Source organism: Budorcas taxicolor, chromosome 7 (assembly GCF_023091745.1).
Source record: "Budorcas taxicolor isolate Tak-1 chromosome 7, Takin1.1, whole genome shotgun sequence".
Classification (NCBI taxonomy): domain Eukaryota; kingdom Metazoa; phylum Chordata; class Mammalia; order Artiodactyla; family Bovidae; genus Budorcas; species Budorcas taxicolor.
Genome location: NC_068916.1, coordinates 4,593,170 through 4,612,840, shown reverse-complemented (window position 1 = coordinate 4,612,840; position 19,671 = coordinate 4,593,170). Strand labels below are relative to the sequence as shown.

The following is a 19,671-nucleotide window of genomic DNA, read 5'->3' as shown; positions in this document are numbered from 1 at the left end:
GAAGGGTGGTGTGGTGGGTTTTTCTTAGAGCTGGATTCCCCTTCATTTGGGGGAGCTGTTCTTTTCACGGAGCATGTCAGCTGGTGGCAACCGGGTGGTGCTTATTCTCTCCACGTTATGCTCTAGCAAATGTGAAGGGAGTGGTCACCACTCACAGCAGTCAGCCATCTGACTGCCAGGGTGTGGCCAGCAGGAGGCCGAGAGGACCCTCGCTGAGGGAGCGGCAGCCTCCTGGGAGCGGGGTTAGAGGGGGGTATGCGGGTCATCCAGGGGTGTGCCGCCTCCTGGGGTCTGCCTGCGGCTGCTGTCAGTTGATGGTGCCTGTCTCGTGGGGCATGACAGCTGTTTCCATGGCCCGCAGAGCTGCATGTGGGCATCACCAAGAGGCTGAAGACAGTGGAGGTGCTGGAGGGCGAGAGCTGCAGCTTCGAGTGCATCCTGTCCCATGAGAACACTGGCGATGTGGCTGAGTGGACAGTGAGCGGGAAAACAGTGGGCAGCTCTGGCCGCTTCTGTGCCACGCGCCAGGGCCGCAAGTACACTCTAGCTATCCGAGATGCCGTGCCAAGTGACGCTGGGGAGGTGGTCTTCTCTGTGCGGGGCCTCACCTCCAAGGCCTCGCTCATTGTCAAAGGTGGGTGAATGGTGGCAGCAGGGACTCATTGGCTGGGGCAGGTCCAGGGGCTGCTTTGGGAGCTCCTGAGCCCGGGCTCTCCCCAGGAAGCCTGGAGCCAGGGTCCTGGGCTTGGAAGCTGTAAGGGCTTGTGTCTAGGGACTGCCTCCCCAGCCCCTGCTGAGCACCTAGAGGCATCTGTTGGAGTACTGGGGGGTTCTGGTCATCCAGAAATGTGTGGATGACCAGGATTACCCTTTAGGATGAGGTTCTGGAGCCTTTGGGCAGGAGCATGGTTCATAACCTTCAGGCCGTGGTTCAAATGCTATGTTAGTTCCCAGGGTGCATGGCTCATGTTGGTAGTGAAATTGCCATTGATATTTATGAGCTGCTACTTCCAGCATAAATACAAAGCTCATCCCATGGCCATGCTTTGAGTTACAGAGCTCTGAACGGTGGTGAGAACCTAAGATTCTGTGGTCTAACAGCTCTCTTTCCCAGGGTCCTCCCCGGCATTCCAGGGATCTGAGGTCCCTGGGCCTGAGGCTCCAGAGTTGGAAGCTTTAGAGCCATGGGCTCTGTGGTCTCAGCCTCCAGAGCTTGGAAGCTCTTGAGTGCTTGCCTTGTCTTAACCTCAGGCATGGCTAGGGCCAAGGTCGTGGGTGGAGCGATGGCCAGGCCTTATCGGGCACCACGTCTGTTCTTTTCAGAGAGGTCAGTTGACATTATGAAGCCACTGGAAGACCAGCAGGCCATGCTGGGTGAGGATGTGGTGCTGAGGTGTGAGCTGTCGCGGGAGGGGACCCCAGTGCGCTGGCTGAAGGATGGGAAGGCCATCCGCAAGAGTCAGAAGTATGACCTGCTCACTGAAGGCACTCGGGCCTCGCTGGTCATCCATGCGGCCTCACTCAAAGACTCGGGCAAATACACGTGTGAGACGGAGTCTTCCAAAAGCACAGCCAGTCTCCGAGTGGAAGGTAAACCCCATGAGAGCCTGGGGCTGCCCCTGGGAGCCGTTCTGTCCCAGGTAGGAAGAGAGAGGCACCCAGCAGATAAGGGACTCGCCCAGGTCCCTGAGGGTCTGGGGTCAGCCAGGAGAACCACCTGTGATGGGAATGATTTCCCGTCCTGAGGGCCTGCATGGCATCTGCACAGGCCTAACCCTCCCGTTCATTCTTGCTTCTCCACCAGAAAAGGCAAACCGGTTCACGGAGCCGTTGGCTGACCTGCACGTGGAGGAGAAGGGCACAGCCACGTTCACCTGCAAGACGGAGCGGCCCGCGGTCTCAGTGGTCTGGCGCAAGGGCCTCACAGAGCTGCAGGCCTCGGGGAAGCATGCGCCCAGCCAGGAGGGCCTGACCTTGCGGCTCACCATCAGCGCCCTGGAGAAGGCAGACAGTGACACCTACACCTGCGACATTGGCCAGGCCCAGTCCCAGGCTCGGCTCCTGGTGAAAGGTTAGGCCTGGGCACTGTGCCGTTGCTCGCATTTGCCCACTAGGTTTCAAGGCCTGTGGTGTGCTCAGGTGTAAGCTTTGTTTAAAGTAGATTTGTAGGTGGGCAGTCAGTGGCACCCCACTCCAGTACTCTTGCCTGGAAAATCCCATGGATGCAGGAGCCTGGTAGGCTGCAGTCCATGGGGTCGCGAAGAGCTGGACACGACTGAGCGACTTCACTTTCACTTTTCACTTTCATGCATTGGAGAAGGAAATGGCAACCCACTCCAGTGTTCTTGCCTGGAGAATCCCAGGGACAGGGGAGCCTGGTGGGCTGCCGTCTATGGGGTCGCACAGAGTCGGACACGACTGAAGTGACTTAGCAGCAGCAGCAGCAGAGATCAGAGCTCTGCCTGGCCCTGGACTAACTCAGCCTCGGTTTCCCCGTCTCCAAGGAGGGCTGCCCTGGGCGGTCTCGCTGGGCCTTGCATCAGTGAGTTGGCAGCCCTCGTCTACTTGTGCACTTGTCTGCCAGGTGGATCTTTCTGGAGCCCTCCCCACATGTGTTCACACGTGGGCTCTGCACGCGCTCACACATGGATGTACGTCCTCTGCCCTTGCGGAGAGTCACTGGCTCAGGGACGTCTTCAGGCTTGAACAGAACTTTTCACCGGGCCGGCAGGCTGGGGGTTGTCATTATCCTACTTCACTGATAAGGAAACCGGGGCTTCGCTGGGGCTTATTGGCTGCTCCAGGGTTGCAGGGCAAGTGGACGTCAGGGCCAGTTGAGCCTAGCCCTGCTAATCCCAGGGCTGGCGTCAGGGTGAAGTTAGCTGTAGGTCCTTCCCGGGATCTGTTCTTGGAAAATAAGGAAGAAGCCCCACTCTTGAATTTTTTCCTCTTTTTCAGTGAAATACAGTGAATCCACTGAGCTCAGTGAAAACATTTTGTTAGTGCAGTGGAATCGCAGCTGTCTAATCTAAAGTGAATGTTAATGCTTAAAAAAGGCAATTAAAGCAAGTGTCCAGACTTCCATGGTAGTACAGTGGTTGAGAATCTGCCTTGCAATGCAGGGAATGTGGTTTCAATCCCTGCTCAGGGAACTAAGACCCCACATGCCTTGGAGCAGCCAAGTCTGCCTGCCACAACTACTGATGCCCCCATGCTAAGACCTAATGCAGCTAAATAGATGGTAAATAAATAAACATATATGTTATAAAAGTGGGGCTTCCGGGTGGCTCAGTTTGTAAAGAATCTGCCTACAGTGCAGGAGACCAGGGTTTGATCCCTGGGTTAGGAAGATCCCCTTGAGAGGGAAATGGCAACCCATTCCAGTATCCTTGCTTGGGAAGTCCCATGTACAGAGAAGCCTGGCAGGCTGCAGTCCTTGGGGTCACAAAGACTAGGGCACGACTGAGCGAGTAACACAGTTACACAAGTGAGTGCACCATAATAACACCACATAGTCTTTGGACACATTCAGAACACACAGGCTTGTGCCAGGCTAATGCCTCCTGCCAAAGCCTTCACCTTGTGTGTCAGTTCATGAATCACAACTGACACACAAAGATAAGGAGATCAGTGCCTATCTCCTTTTGAATAAATCACTCTCCTGATGTGCCATCTAATGTTGCCAAAGTGCTGTCCTCAATATGCCAGAAAATTTGGAAAATTCAGCAGTGGGCATAAGACTGGAAAAGATCAGTTTTCATTCCAATCCCAAAGAAGAGCAATGCCAAAGAATGTTCAAACTACTATACAGTTGCACTCATTTCACTTTGGGCTCCCCTGGTGCCTCAGCAGTAAAGAATCTGCCTGCAATGCAGGAGACCTGGGTTCGATCTCTGGGTCACAAAGATCCTCTGGAGGAGGGCATGGCAACCCACTCCAGTACTCTTGCCTGGAGAATCCCCATGGACAGAGGAGCCTGGCGGGACGCAGTCCATGGGGTCGCGCAGAGTCAGACATGACTGAGCAACTAAGCAGCGGCAGCAGTAAGGTTATGCTCAAAATCCTCCAAGCCAGGCTTCAGTGGGTATGTGAACCGAGAACTTCCAGGTGTACAAGCTGAATTTAGAAAAGGCACAGGAACCAGAGATCAAATTGCCAACATTTGCTGAATCACAGAGAAAGCAAGAAAATTACAGAGAACATCTACTTCTGCTTCATTGACGACGCTAAAGCCTTTGACTGTGTGGATCCCAACAAACTGTGGAAAATTCTTTAAGAGATGGGAATACCAGACAACCTTACCTGTCTCCTGAGAAACCTGTACACAGGTCAAGAAGCTGCAGTTAAAACCGGACATGGAACAATGGGCTGATTCAAAATTGGGAAAGGAGTGCATTGTTTATCGTCACCCTGCTTATTTAACTTGTATGCAGAGTACATCACGTGAAATTCCAGGCTGGGTGAAACACAAACTGGAATCAAGATTGCTGGGAGAAATATCGATAAGCTCAGATATGCAGATGACACCACTCTAAATCCTGAAAGATGATGCTGTGAAAGTGATGCACTCAATATGCCAGCAAATTTGGAAAACTCAGCAGTGGGCACAGGACTGGAAAAGGTCAGTTTTCATTCCAATCCCAAAGAAAGGCAATGCCAAAGAATGCTCAAACTATCACACAATTGCACTCATCTCAGACACTGGTAAAGTAATGCTCAAAATTCTCCAAGCCAGGCTTTAGCAATACGTGAACCGTGAACTTCCAGATGTTCAAGCTGGTTTTAGAAAAGGCAGAGGAACCAGAGATCAATTTGCCAACATCTGCTGGATCTCATGGAAGAAGCAAGAGAGTTCCAGAAAAACATCTATTTCTCCTTTATTGACTATGCCAAAGCCTTTGACTGTGTGCATCACCATAAACTGTGGAAAATTCTGAGAGAGACGGGAATACCAGACCACCTGACCTGCCTCTTGAGAAACCTATATGCAGGTCAGGAAGCAACAGTTAGAACTGGACATGGAACAGCAGACTGGTTCCAAATAGGAAAAGGAGTATGTCAAGGCTGTATCTTGTCACCCTGCTTATTTAACTTCTATGCAGACTACATCATGAGAAACGCTGGACTGGAAGAAGTACAAGCTGGAATCAAGATTGCTGGGAGAAATATCAAGAACCTCAGATATGCAGATGACACCACCCTTATGGCAGAAAGTGAAGAGGAACTAAAAAGCTTCTTGATGAAAGTGAAAGAGGAGAGTGAAAAAGTTGGCTTAAAGCTCAACGTTCAGAAAACGAAGATCATGGCATCCGGTCCCATCACTTCATGGGAAATAGATGGGGAAACAGTGGAAACAGTGTCAGGCTTTATTTTTTGGGGCTCCAAAATCACTGCAGATGGTGACCGCAGCCATGAAATTAAAAGACGCTTACTCCTTGGAAGAAAAGTTATGACCAACCCAGATAGCATATTGAAAAGCAGAGACATTACTTTGCCGACTAAGGTCTGTCTAGTCAAGGCTATGGTTTTTCCAGTAGTCATGTATGGATGTGAGAGTTGGACTGTGAAGAAGGCTGAGCGCCGAAGAATTGATGCTTTTGAACTGTGGTGTTGGAGAAGACTCTTGAGAGTCCCTTGGACTGCAAGGAAATCAACCCTGGGATTTCTTTGGAAGGAATGATGCTAAAGCTGAAACTCCAGTACTTTGGCCACCTCATGCGAAGAGTTGACTCATTGGAAAAGACTGTGATGCTGGGAGGGATTGGGGGCAGGAGGAGAAGGGGACGACTGAGGATGAGATGGCTGGATGGCATCACTGACTCGATGGACGTGAGTCTGAGTGAACTCCGGGAGTTGGTGATGGACAGGGAGGCCTGGTGTGCTGCGATTCATGGGGTCACGGAGAGTCAAACACAACTGAGCGACTGAACTGAACTGAACTGAATGGCAGAAAGGGAGGAGGAAGTAAAGAGCCTCTTGATGAGGGTGAAAGAGGAGTTTGAAAAATCTGGGTTGGAACTCAACATTCAAAACTAAGATCATGGCATCAGGTCCCATTACTTCATGCAAATAGAAGGGGAAAAGTGATTGGTTTTCTTTTCTTGGGATCCAAAATCACTGTGGACGGTGACTACATCCATGAGATTAAAAGACGCTTGCTCCTTGGAGGAAAACTATGACAAACCTAGACAGCATATTAAAACCAGAGACATCACTTTGCTGCCAAAGTCCACACAGTCAAAGCTATGTTTCTCCAGTGGCCATGTATGGATGTGAGAGCTGGACCATTAAGATGGATGAGTGCTGAAGAATGATGCTTTTGAATTGTGCTGAAGAAGACTCCTGAGAGTTCCCTTGGACCGCAGGAAGATCAAACCAGTCCATCCTAGAGGAAATCAACTCTAAATATTCATTGGAAGGACTGATGCTGAAGCCAAAGCTCTAGTATTTGGCCACTTGATGTGAATAGCTGACTCATTGGAAAAGACCCTGATGCTGAGAAAGACTGAAGGCTAAAGGAGAAGGGGGTGGCAGAAGATGAAATGGTTAGATAGTGTCACTAACTCAATGGATGTGAATTTGAGCAAATTCAGGAAGGCGGTGGAGGACGGAGGAGCCTGCTGTGCTGCAGTCCACGGGGTCACAAAGAGTCAGACATGACTCAGGGACTGAAGAACAGCAAGAACCGACGTGCCATCCATGCTTTCTGGCATGCAATAGCTTCAAGACACCTGTGAATGCAGAAGGACTCTGGCAGCCAGTCTTTATGTCTTAAGCTTTCACCATACCTAAGACAGCAGCAAAAAAATTTTTTTCTAGAAATTCATGTTGTCAGTCCTCCAAATCATTCAATTTAAATGTTGTTATAGCCGCATGTCTCTTTTTTTTCCCCCCACACTTCTGTTAATACAAAATTGAATGGCATTAAGTGATTTCTGTGACAGGGACAACGGGTGTAGACGTTACGGAGCCCAGCGTGATGGAGGGGCCGTGCTGTGGGTCAGCGTGTGTGCTCTGCAGAAGGCCCCAAGAGGTGGATTGAGGGCTCACTGGTGAGCCTAAAACAAATGCTTTTGGGCTGTTCAGTTCAGACCCACTTAACGTTTTTTGTTAGAGTCATTGCTGGCTCCCTGCTGAGAGCCCACCCGCCCCCCCCCCCCCCAGATCCGGCCTTGGGGAGCACCCCGTTTCCCTTGGCAGCGGTCCAGGGCGCCCTGACGTGCCTGTCTGTGTCTCTGCAGGCCAGAAAGTGCTCATCACAGAGGACTTGGAGGACGCAGAGGTGCAGGAGGGCTCCTCGGCCACCTTCTGCTGCCGTATCTCCCCTGCCGACTACAAGCCTGTCCACTGGTTCTTGGACAAAACGCCCCTGTCTTCCAATGAACTCAATGAGATTGAGGCCCAGCCCGGCGGCTACCATGTGCTGACCCTGCGGCAGCTGGCACTCAAGGACTCAGGCACCGTCCATTTTGAGGCAGGTGACCAGCGAACCTCAGCTGCCTTGCAGGTCACAGGTAGGTGGCAGGCCCAGTGCCCAGTGCATGGTGGGGACCAGTCCTTATGGCTGAACGTGCAACCTCAAGGCGGTGGCTTGGCCATCTCCTGGGTGAGGCCCTGGGGCTCCCAGAGAAGGAAGGCACTGTAGGCTTCTCTTGGGCTGGAGCTTTGGATCCCAGGGCTGAGTGGTGCTGTCTGAAGACATGTTGTTGTCCATGGTGTGCAGAGGTGAACCCAAGGTCAGCGTGGGGGTGGGGCCACACAGAGCCCATCCTGTTCTCCCAACAGTCCTGTCTGCAGCCCAGAATGGGGTGTAGGGGCGGGTGGGCACTGGTGTGTAGCAAGACCTGGGGCTTCTCCTGCAGGAGCCCCCAACAGTCTAACGCATCCCTCTCTGTCTGCAGAGAAGCCAAGTGTCTTCTCCCAGGGGCTCACGGATGCCACAGTCACAGAGGGGGAGGATCTGACCCTGGTCTGTGAGACTTCCACCTCCGACAGCCCTGTGTGCTGGACCAAGGATGGGAAGCCCCTGCGGCCATCGGCCCGGTGCCGGCTGACCTATGAGGGCCGCCGGGCCCAGCTGGTCATCACTGAGGCCACCCTGCAGGACAGCGGGCGCTACAAGTGTGAGGCTGCGGGCGCCTGGAGCAGTTCCATTGTCAGGGTCCATGGTGAGCCCCGGAGAGGGGCGTGGGCAGCCTCCAACCGCATTCCTGACACGTCTCTCGTCTTGCTCAGGGCGAGGGGGACTCCAGGACGCGCTCTGTCCTCTTCGTGTGGGTGCAGGGTGTCCTAAGGCTCCTTCTGTCCACCTGTATCTTCAGCAGTTCGTCCATCTCACTCTGCCCGCTGTCTGTCCTGTCTCTGGGTTTCTTCTGCTCCTGAAAGCCTCTCTCACCCTCTCTTGGTCTTCTGACCAGCAGTCTTTTTTCTTTTTTAACTTCATTGCTGACTCTCTTGTGCTTACATTGCCATATCTCCCTTCTCTTGGCTTGGCTCATCTCCATCTCAGTTGGCTTGGCCTGGCTACCAAGTATCACAGACTGGGTGGCTTAAAAGACAGACATTTATTTTCTCCTAGGTTTGGAGACCAGAAGTCTGAGATCAAGGTGTTGCAGGCCTGGCTTCCCTTGAGGCCTTTCTCCTTGGCATATAGATGGCCATCTTTTCCCTGTGTCTTCACCTGGTCATCCCTCTGTGTGTCTCTGTGCTAATTTCCATTTCTTGTAAGGATACCGATAATACGGGTGTAAGACCCATTCTACTGACCTCATTTAACTCAATCATCTCTTTCAAGACCCCTATCTCCAAATATGGCTGCATTCTTTGATCCTGAGGGTTAGGGTGCCAACAGGTGAATTTGGGGGATTAAATGTAGCCTGTAATGCCCCACCCTTCTCTTCTCCATGCTGTTTGGCTCACCCTGCTGGACAGGCAGAGTTCTCAGGGCCCCATCCTCAGCCCCCAGTGCAGACAGCGAGGTGGGTCTGCCTGCCTCTGCCAGTTGCTGCCCTCCACCATCCTCAGCCGCGCAGGCTGTGCTGACGGAGCTCATGCCTGTCCACAGCTCGGCCAGTGCAGTTCCGAGAGGGCCTGAAGGACGTGGAGGTGCTGGAGGGGGGCGCTGCCACGCTGCGCTGCGTGCTGTCATCCGTGGTCAGGCCTGTGGAGTGGCGGCGTGGGGATGAGCTTCTGCAGCCTGGAGGCAAGTACGGCTTGCGACAGGACGGGACCGTGCTGGAGCTGGTGGTGCGAGACCTGCGGCCTCAGGACAGTGGGCAGTACTTCTGCAGTTTCGGGGACCAGAAGACGTCGGCCAGGCTCACCGTAAAGGGTAAGCGTCTCAGCCACCCTGCCCACGTGGCACTCCGCAGCCCCACACTGCCCTTTCATCCTTTGTGGGAGCATGAAGGTGATGTGTTGTGTCCATTGGACCCTGTTGCAGCTCTGCCTGCTGAGTTCATAGGAAGACTGAGAAGCAAGGAGGTCACGGCAGGGACCACGGTCACATTCCGCTGTGAGCTCAGCAAGGAAGCCCCTGTGGAGTGGAGGAAGGGGCCCGAGACCCTCAGAGCCGGGGACAGAGTGAGCCTGAGGCACGACGGGGCCGTGTGTGAGCTGGAGATCCGTGAGCTGACCGTGGAGGACGCTGGGGAGTACTCGTGCGTGTGCGGGCAGGAGAGGACCTCAGCCACGCTCACCGTCAGGGGTAAAGACCGCGTGTGGCAGGCGGAGATGGGTTTGGTACCAGTCACTGACTTCGTGTCGTCTCCCTGCACTCGTCCCACCTTCGCTCCGCGTCTCAGCGCCGCCCTCTTCCCGTAACTCCCCAGAGCTCCTTCCTCCTTCCCGGGCTGTTGTGTGGACCATGAGAAACCAGGCTCCGAGTGGCCCCGCACCTCTTGTCTCACTGCAGCCTCTGTCCTGTGTCCTGTGGGAGCTTATGTCTTTCTCTCTGTCTTGTCACGTCCTGCCTTCAGAGTTCTCCCAAGACGCTGATATTCATGTCTCTCTGTCCTCAGCTTTGCCTGCTGAGTTCACAAGAAGACTGAGAAGCAAGGAGGCCACAGAAGGGACCACGGTCACTCTGCACTGTGAGCTGAGCAAGGCGGCCCCCGTGGAGTGGAGGAAGGGGCCCGAGACCCTCAGAGCCGGGGACAGAGTGAGCCTGAGGCAGGAGGGAGCCGAGTGTGAGCTGGAGATCCGTGAGCTGACTGTGGACGATGCTGGGGAGTATCTGTGTGTGTGTGGGCAGGAGAGGACCTCAGCCACCCTCACCGTCAGGGGTAAGGACCATGTGTGGCAAAGCAGAGCTGAGTTTTGCATCCAATTATTAACTTCATGGCATCTCCCTGCATTCGTCCCACCTTCCCTCCTCATCTGAGCCTTGCCCTCTTCCCATAACTTTCCTTCCTCCTTCCTGGCATGTGTGTGAACCATGAGAAACACACCTCTGAGCTGCTTCCCACCCTCGCATCACTGAAGGTTCTGTCCTGTGTCCCATGGGGTCTGTGGCTCTTACTCCATCCTGTCACGTCCTGTCCCCCAGTGGCCTCTGGAATCCTATGTTCTCCACACCTTCTAGCCCTCTCCTGCCCTGCCCACCAGATTCACAGACGTGAGGCCTGAGGAGGCTGTGGAAGGGTCCATGGGCACACTGGACAGACTGGGCTGAGGGGCCGTAGTCCAGGGTGTGAGCCTGGGGCACCCAGCCTGTGACTTGTGTCCAGTTGGGTGTTGTGTCTTCTCTGTGATGTCCAGGACCTATCTAACCTGTGGATTCAGAGAGCATTAGAGTGTTTGTGTCTTTCTGACCCCCTCCAGCCCTGCCTGCCAAGTTCATGAAGGGTCTGAAGAAGGAAGAGGCCGTGGAAGGGGCCACAGCCAAGCTGCGCTGTGAGCTGAGCAAGGCGGCCCCCGTGGAGTGGAGGAAGGGACCCGAGACCCTCAGAGCTGGGGACAGAGTGAGCCTGAGGCAGGACGGGGCCGTGTGTGAGCTGGAGATCCGTGAGCTGACCGTGGAGGATGCTGGGGAGTACTCGTGCGTGTGCGGGCAGGAGAAGACCTCAGCCACGCTCGCCGTCAGGGGTAAAGACCGTGTGTGGCCAGTCAGAGCTGGTTGGCGGCTGCCCTCCGTCTCTCTGCTCTCAGTTCCCTTTCCTAGCTTGCTAATGCACTATTGTGCTCCTTTTCCTCCTATAATAATTCTGTTCTCCCTGTCATGCCCCATGTCTGTTCCGTGATGCATGTACAGGTTGGACCTTTTAAAGTCACAGTCACAGTGTGTGCTGGCCCCCCAGCAGGTGGGCCAAGTCCAGTTGGGTTTTACATCTTCTGTGCACTGTTCACATCCTGTTGACTGTGTGTTCAGAAAGTGTGATAGTGTTTGTGTGTTTCTGACCATTTCCAGCCCTGCCTGCCAAGTTCACAAAAGGTCTGAAGAAGGAAGAGGCCGTGGAAGGGGCCACAGCCAAGCTGCACTGTGAGCTGAGCAAGGTGGCCCCCGTGGAGTGGAGGAAGGGGCCCAAGACCCTCAGAGCCGGGGACAGAGTGAGCCTGAGGCAGGAGGGAGCCGTGTGTGAGCTGGAGATCCGTGAGCTGACCGCGGAGGACGCTGGGGAGTACTCGTGCGTGTGCGGGCAGGAGAAGACCTCAGCCACGCTCACTGTCAGGGGTAAAGACCGCGTGTGGCCGCGTGGCTGGCGTTTGGCGGCTGCCCTTCATCCCTCTGCTCTCAGTTCCCTTTCTGCCCTGCTCTCTCGCTGTCCTGTTTCTTCTCCTGTCATGATTATTCTGTTCTCCCTGTCGTGTCCCGTGTCTGTTCCGTGGCACATGCACCGCTGGGCCTTTTAAAGCCACAGTCGCAGTGTGTGCTGGCCCCCCCAACAGGTGGGCCAAGCCCAGCTGGGTTTTGTGTCTTCTGTGCACTGTTCACATCCTGTGGACTGTGTGTGTTCAGAAAGTGTGATAGTGTTTGTGTGTTTCTGACCATCTCCAGCCCTGCCTGCCAAGTTCACAAAAGGTCTGAAGAAGGAAGAGGCCGTGGAAGGGGCCACAGCCAAGCTGCGCTGTGAGCTGAGCAAGGCGGCCCCCGTGGAGTGGAGGAAGGGGCCCGAGACCCTCAGAGCCGGGGACAGAGTGAGCCTGAGGCAGGAGGGAGCCGTGTGTGAGCTGGAGATCCATGAGCTGACCGTGGAGGATGCTGGGGAGTACTCGTGTGTGTGCGGGCAGGAGAAGACCTCAGCCACGCTCGCCGTCAGGGGTATAGACCACGTGTGGCGTGTGGAGCAGCGGCTTCGTGTCTGCGGGCTTTTATCGTGTCCTCCAGCTCCGCCCTGTCTGGCTGCAGTCTTTCTTGTCTCTGCGCATCTCCTGCATTCTTGCAGCAGGAGTCTCCACGGTCTCCCACGCTTCTCTCAAATAATGAGCAGAGGATAAGGTCCTCACTGTCCTCAGGGGTTCACGTCTGAGAAAGAGGAGGCGGGCAGCCACATAGGGAAAGAACAGAATTATGGTCCTCTCGAGGGAGCGTAACAGGAGAGAAGCTGGGAAATAGATGAGAGCATGGCCCTTGAGGGTGGGATGTTGAAGGGGTGTTGAGAGGGTAGTCCGTGAGAGCCGTGATGGAGGGCCTCGGGTCTTCCATCCAGCACCTGGTTGTTATGGGAAGTGAGCTCGGGGTGTGGGGGAGGTGGAGACGTGCTGGAGGTGATGTGGAGGTAACTCCTCGGTGTGGAGGTGAGGTGGCGTTTGAAGCGAAAGTGAACTGAGTGTGAGAGTTGCCTGTGGAGGGTGAGGTGGAGGTAAGCCAGGAGCTGAGGTCTGGGTGTAGAGTGGAGTGGAGGCGAAATAGGCGTGGACAGTGCTTGATGACGGCGGGAGAGGAAGGAGGGACGGGAAGCTACACTGGGGAGCAGAGCCAGGTCCAGGAGGGCAGGTGGACACCCATGCTGGACTGGGGTCAGTGTCTGGCACCTCTGGGGGGTGCGCTGACTCTAGACAGCGGCCACAGAAGGGGTTCTGTCAAGGTGTGGCGTGACCTCCCAGAGCAAAGGGGACAGCTCTGCAGGTGCTCAGAGGCCTCACATCCTGGGCCCTGTTGGGGTGTGCTCATGAGACAAGGTGGGACGGTAAAGAAGAGGATCCTGAGGCTGGGCAGGGCCGTTATGAACACAGATAACTCAGATCTCTGGGGAGAGGTCAGGCCATGATGCCGCCTTCGTGGATGAGCTTCACGAGTGCAGCATAGCATCTCTAGCACAGAGACACTGGTACCCACACTGTTCCGACTCACCAGGAGCCCACAAGGGGTGTGGGCTCGGAGGCCTGTCACACAGTCAGGAGCAGCTGCCACTGCAGGGAGGAAGCACCGCCGAGCGCCGAGGACCAGAGAACCCCCTGGCGCTCGTGGTAAACAGCCTGCCTCAGCGCTGGAGACACGAGACTCAGGCTTGATCCCTGGGCTAGAAGAGCCCCGGAGGAGGGCACGGCGACCCACTCCAGTATTCTTCCCTCGGAAATGCCAGGGACAGAGGAGCCCAGTGGGCCACAGTCCATGGGGTCGCAAACGGTCGGACACGACAAAGCGACTGAGCGTGCCTACGGAGTGCTCAAGTTGCCCAGCTGCAAGCAGTCCAGGAGAGCAGCTTCTCAGGACGTGCCGATCCCAGGGGCACCTACTCCAGGGAGACAGGGCAGGGGTGGCTTGTGCTTCCCTTCCGGCCATGCTGCTCCCGGTTCTGTCAGCCCCGGGCTCTGGCCCCGGCAGCAGGAGGAGTTGACAAGGGGGGGTATGCTGAGGGAGACACGTGGGATAGTTTAGGTAGCTCTTTTTGTGTCTCCGTGCCCAGCGATCCCCCTCGAGATCGTAAAGTCACTACAGAATGAGGCCTGGAGGGGGCCGTGGCCACGGTGTGGGGTAAGCTGGGCCGTGGAGAGTGCTGGATGACATCCGCTCCAATCTGTCGTCACTTTCTGCGGGCACTGTGGCCATTTCCGTGTTCTGTCCCTGCCGGGAGGTCCTCCCTGAGGATTCCGTTTCCTTGCTGGTCTGTCTGTCCTCTGCACACACTCCCCCGCCAAGTGCTGCTACCTGCGCATGGATCTGTGGATCTAAGCGTTTATTCATCATTTGCTCCAATGTCTCACTATTGCATTATTAAGTGCCCACATCCTGATCCCCCTACGTTTTCCAGAGAGTCTAATGTTTCCCTTGTCACTCTGACCCTGCCCAGCCCTGACCGCCAAGTTCACAAAGGGCCTGAGGAAGGAGGAGGCCACAGAAGGGACCACAGTCACGCTGCGCTGTGAGCTGAGCAAGGCGGCCCCCGTGCAGTGGAGGAAGGGGCCCGAGACCCTCAGAGCCGGGGACAGAGTGAGCCTGAGGCAAGAGGGAGCTGTGTGTGAGCTGGAGATCCGTGGCCTGACCGTGGAGGATGCTGGGGAGTACTCGTGCGTGTGCGGGCAGGAGAGGACCTCAGCCACGCTCGCCATCAGGGGTAAAGACCGTGAGAGGCCCCAGCGACCTGTGGCTTCATGTTTGCGTGTGGTCTGTGTCCCACTGTAGGATTCTGTGCCTTTCTGTATCTTCCCACCTGTGTGCCTGAGGATGTCTCTTGGCTCCGGGTTCCTCGTTCAGTAGACGTCAGTGTCCAGTGCTGTGTGTCCGCTGTTCCCTCCGGGACGTTTGCCTCCGTCACCATCTGTGCATCTCTTTACTTGTTCGTACTGTGGTCTTTTGCAGTTTGTGGGGTTTTGTGTCCTGGAGAGAGTTGCCCTGAGAGTCTGATGTTCTCAGTGACTTCGTAGCCCTCCTCAGGCCTGCCTGCCAGGCTCACAAAGGGTCTGAACCATGCAGAGATCACAGAAGGGAGCATGGCCATACTGTGCTGTGAGCTGAGCAGGGTGGTCCATGAGGACTGGAGGATTGGACCAGAACCCTTGAGACGGAAATAAGACTGTGCCTGGGGCAGGACGGGGCAGCGTGTGAGCTGGAGATCATGGCTCGGCTCTAATGGTTTCAGGGGAGTGTGTGAGGGCAGGAGAGGTCTTTGGGCAGGCTCGTTGTCAGGGGTGAGGACTGCATGTGACCACATGGACTGGCGTTTGGTGGCTGCCCATCTGAAGCTCCAGCACTGTGGCCACCTGATGCAAAGAGCGGACTCGTTGGAAAAGACCCTGATGTGGGAAAAGATGAAAGGCCGGAGGAGAGAGGGATGACAGAGGATGAGATGGTTGGATGGCATCACCCACTCAAAGGATATGAATTTGAGAAAACTCCAGGAGATGGTGAAGGACAGGGAAGCCTGGCATGCTGCAGTCCACGTGGTTGCAAAGAGTTGGACACAATTTAATCACGGAACAACACATAGTCATCTCTCTGTTGTCAGTTCCCGTTTCTCCCTTGCTCACGCACTAGTCTGTGCCTTGTCTTTCCATAATAATTCTGTTCTCCCTGTCATGTCCCATGTCTGTTCCGTGATGCATGTACACGTTGGACCTTTTAAAGTCACAGTCACAGTGTGTGCAGGCCCTCCCAGCAGGTGGGCCAAGTCCAGTTGGGTTTTACGTCTTCTGTGCACTGTTCATATCCTGTGGACTGTGTGTGTTCAGAAAGTGTGATAGTGTTTGTGTGTTTCTGACCATCTCCAGCCCTGCCTGCCAAGTTCACAGAAGGTCTGAAGAAGGAAGAGGCCATGGAAGGGGCCACAGCCAAGCTGCGCTGTGAGCTGAGCAAGGCGGCCCCCGTGGAGTGGAGGAAGGGGCCCGAGACCCTCAGAGCCGGGGACAGAGTGAGCCTGATGCAAGAGGGAGCTGTGTGTGAGCTGGAGATCCGTGGCCTGACCGTGGAGGATGCTGGGGAGTACTCGTGCGTGTGTGGGCAGGAGAGGACCTCAGCCACGCTCGCCATCAGGGGTAAAGACCGTGAGAGGCCCCAGCGACCTGTGGCTTCATGTTTGCGTGTGGTCTGTGTCTCACTGTAGGATTCTGTGCCTTTCTGTATCTTCCCACCTGGGTGCCTGCAGATGTCTCTTGGCTCCGGTTCCTCATTCAGTAGACGTCAGTGTCCAGTGCTGTGTGTCCGCTGTTCCCTCCGGGACGTTTGCCTCCGTCACCATCTGTGCATCTCTTTACTTGTTCGTACTGTGGTCTTTTGCAGTTTGTGGGGTTTTGTGTCCTGGAGAGAGTTGCCCTGAGAGTCTGATGTTCTCAGTGACTTCGTAGCCCTCCTCAGGCCTGCCTGCCAGGCTCACAAAGGGTCTGAACCATGCAGAGATCACAGAAGGGAGCATGGCCATACTGTGCTGTGAGCTGAGCAGGGTGGTCCATGAGGACTGGAGGATTGGACCAGAACCCTTGAGACGGAAATAAGACTGTGCCTGGGGCAGGACGGGGCAGCGTGTGAGCTGGAGATCATGGCTCGGCTCTAATGGTTTCAGGGGAGTGTGTGAGGGCAGGAGAGGTCTTTGGGCAGGCTCGTTGTCAGGGGTGAGGACTGCATGTGACCACATGGACTGGCGTTTGGTGGCTGCCCATCTGAAGCTCCAGCACTGTGGCCACCTGATGCAAAGAGCGGACTCGTTGGAAAAGACCCTGATGTGGGAAAAGATGAAAGGCCGGAGGAGAGAGGGATGACAGAGGATGAGATGGTTGGATGGCATCACCCACTCAAAGGATATGAATTTGAGAAAACTCCAGGAGATGGTGAAGGACAGGGAAGCCTGGCATGCTGCAGTCCACGCGGTTGCCAAGAGCTGGGCAAAGTTTAATCACGGAACAACACATAGTCATCTCTCTGCTGTCAGTTTCCGTTTCTCCCTTGCTCACGCACTAGTCTGTGCCTTATCTTTCCATAGTAATTCTGTTCTCCCTGTCATGTCCCGTGTCTGTTCCGTGATGCATGTACACGTTGGACCTTTTAAAGTCACAGTCACAGTGTGTGCCGGCCCTCCCAGCAGGTGGGCCAAGTCCAGTTGGGTTTTACGTCTTCTGTGCACTGTTCATATCCTGTGGACTGTGTGCGTTCAGAAAGTGTGATAGTGTTTGTGTGTTTCTGACCATCTCCAGCCCTGCCTGCCAAGTTCACAAAGGGTCTGAAGAAGGAAGAGGCCATGGAAGGGGCCACAGCCAAGCTGCGCTGTGAGCTGAGCAAGGTGGCCCCCGTGAAGTGGAGGAAGGGGCCCGAGACCCTCAGAGCCGGGGGCAGAGTGAGCCTGAGGCAGGAGGGAGCCATGTGTGAGCTGGAGATCCATGAGCTGACCGTTGATGATGCTGGGGAGTACTCGTGCGTGTGTGGGCAGGAGAAGACCTCAGCCACACTCGCCGTCAGGGGTAAAGACCGCGTGTGGCCAGGCCGAGCTGTTTGGTGTCCAGTTACTGACTCACGGCCTCTTGCACTCACCCCACCTCCCTCCTCGCCTCGGCAGCACTGTTTCCCCACGTGCAGTGCTGAGCTGTGCCTAATCACTTCAGCTGTTCTCTTTTGTGATCCTGGGGACCTTACCCAGCAGGCTCCTCTGTCCTTGCGGTCCTCCAGGCAAGAATACTGGAGTAGGTTGCCATGCCCCGCTCCAGGGCATCTTCCCCACCCAGGGATGAAACCTGTCTCCTGCGTCTCCTGCATGGCAGGGTTATTCTCTACCACTGAGCCACCGGGGAAGCCCCCTTCTTCCCGTAACTTTGGATTTCCCTCCTCCTTCCTGGCATGTGTGTGAATTACAGGGAGCCAGCCTCTGAGCTGCTTCCCCCCCTCGCGTCACTGCAGGTTCTGTCCTGAGTCCCATGGGCTCTGCATCTTTCACTCCGTCCTGTCACGTCCTGTCCCCCAGTGGCCTCTGGAGGATGGGATGTTCTCCACACCTTCTAGCCCTCTCCTGCCCTGCCCACCAGATTCACAGACGTGAGGCCTGAGGAGGCTGTGGAAGGGGCCACGGGCACACTGGACAGACTGGGCTGAGGGGCCATAGTCCAGGGTGTGAGCCTGGGGCGCTCAGCCTGTGGCCTGTGTCCACTGGGTGCTGTGTCTTCTCTGTGATGTCCAGGACCTATCTAACCTGTGGATTCAGAGAGCATTAGAGTGTTTGTGTCTTTCTGATCCTCTCCAGCCCTGCCTGCCAAGTTCACAAAAGGTCTGAGGAAGGAAGAGGCCGTGGAAGGGGCCACAGCCAAGCTGCGCTGTGAGCTGAGCAAGGCGGCCCCCGTGGAGTGGAGGAAGGGGCCTGAGACCCTCAGAGCTGGGGACAGAGTGCGGGTGAATCAGGAGGGAGCCGTGTGTGAGCTGGAGATCCGTGAGCTGACCGTGGAGGATGCTGGGGAGTACTTGTGCTTATGTGGGCAGGAGAAGACCTCAGCCACACTCGCCGTCAGGGGTAAAGACCACGTGTGGCCACGTGGGCTGGCATTTGGCGGCTGCCCTTCGTCTCTCTGCTCTCAGTTCCCTTTCCTAGCTTGGTAATGCAGTATCATGCTCCTTTTCCTCCCATAATAATTCTGTTCTCCCTGTCATGTCCCGTGTCTGTTCCGTGATGCATGTACAGGTTGGACCTTTTAAAGTCACAGTCACAGTGTGTGCTGGCCCCCCAGCAGGTGGGCCAAGTCCAGTTGGGTTTTACATCTTCTGTGCACTGTTCACATCCTGTGGACTGTGTGTGTTCAGAAAGTGTGATAGTGTTTGTGTGTTTCTGACCATCTCTAGCCCTGCCTGCCAAGTTCACAGAAGGTCTGAAGAAGGAAGAGGCCGTGGAAGGGGCCACAGCCAAGCTGCGCTGTGAGCTGAGCAAGGCAGCCCCCGTGGAGTGGAGGAAGGGGCCCGAGACCCTCAGAGCCGGGGGCAGAGTGAGCCTGAGGCAGGAGGGAGCCGTGTGTGAGCTGGAGATCCGTGGCCTGACCGTTGATGATGCTGGGGAGTACTCGTGTGTGTGCGGGCAGGAGAGGACCTCAGCCACGCTCGCCGTCAGGGGTAAAGACCGCGTGTGGCAGGCGGAGCTGTGTCTGGTGTCCAGTTACTGACCTCACGCGTCCTTCTGCACTTGCTCTATGTTCCCTCGCTGTCTCAGTACTGCCTGTTTCCAGAAGACTGTGGAACCTCCTTCACCCTCCTGTGCTGATGTGTGAACCAAAGGACACCAGCAATTAGTCCACTTCCCACCATCTGTGTCACCACTGACGCTGTTCTGTCATCCTGTCGGAGTCCGTGTCGTTTCCCCCATCCTGTCACTTCCTTCCCAACAGTTCTCCAGAGAAGCTCATATTGTCCGTGTCACTGACGCTCCCAGCCCTGCCTGTCAGGTGGATACCCAGGAAGGGGCCTGGGAAGTCCACTGCAGGGCTGCGCTGGGGGAAGCCCCAGGCACGGCGTGTCTGTGGCCCAGCCCGGGCATGGCCCGTGTCCGCTTGGGTGTTGTGTTCCCGCTGTTCTTTTCCCCTGGTGTCTTCTCTGTGTGTTCGCCTAGTGTGATGGCGTGTTTGTCTTTGTGACCAGTCCTGCCCACCAATTTCACAAAACACCCGAGGAATAAAAAAACCACAGAAGGGGCCACAACCACCCCGCATTGTGAGCTGAGCAAGGCAGCCCCTGTGGAGTGGAGGAAGGGGCCTGAGCTCCTCAAATACGGGACATAGGGCGCCTGGGGCAGAACGGGGCCGCATGTGAGCTGGAGATCCGTGACCTGGGGG

General features: G+C 55.6%; 1 protein-coding gene across 50 annotated transcripts in view; it reads left to right on the top strand.

The window, feature by feature from the left end:
* Positions 1-19,671, top strand: part of OBSCN (obscurin, cytoskeletal calmodulin and titin-interacting RhoGEF) — a 233,171-nt gene that overhangs the window by 142,847 nt on the left and 70,653 nt on the right. For 36 of the 50 annotated variants that reach the window (XM_052643386.1, XM_052643400.1, XM_052643406.1 and 33 more), the window contains 16 exons: positions 362-634; positions 1,324-1,590; positions 1,805-2,071; positions 7,242-7,514; positions 7,902-8,168; positions 9,065-9,331; positions 9,443-9,706; positions 10,020-10,283; positions 10,822-11,085; positions 11,408-11,671; positions 11,996-12,259; positions 14,232-14,495; positions 15,649-15,912; positions 17,065-17,328; positions 18,102-18,365; positions 18,692-18,955. In XM_052643386.1, coding sequence (XP_052499346.1) covers positions 362-634; positions 1,324-1,590; positions 1,805-2,071; positions 7,242-7,514; positions 7,902-8,168; positions 9,065-9,331; positions 9,443-9,706; positions 10,020-10,283; positions 10,822-11,085; positions 11,408-11,671; positions 11,996-12,259; positions 14,232-14,495; positions 15,649-15,912; positions 17,065-17,328; positions 18,102-18,365; positions 18,692-18,955 — 4,254 coding nt within the window. The remainder of the gene's footprint in view (positions 1-361; positions 635-1,323; positions 1,591-1,804; positions 2,072-7,241; positions 7,515-7,901; positions 8,169-9,064; positions 9,332-9,442; positions 9,707-10,019; positions 10,284-10,821; positions 11,086-11,407; positions 11,672-11,995; positions 12,260-14,231; positions 14,496-15,648; positions 15,913-17,064; positions 17,329-18,101; positions 18,366-18,691; positions 18,956-19,671) is intronic. The other 14 variants (XM_052643366.1, XM_052643363.1, XM_052643367.1 and 11 more) reach the window with 14 other exon arrangements.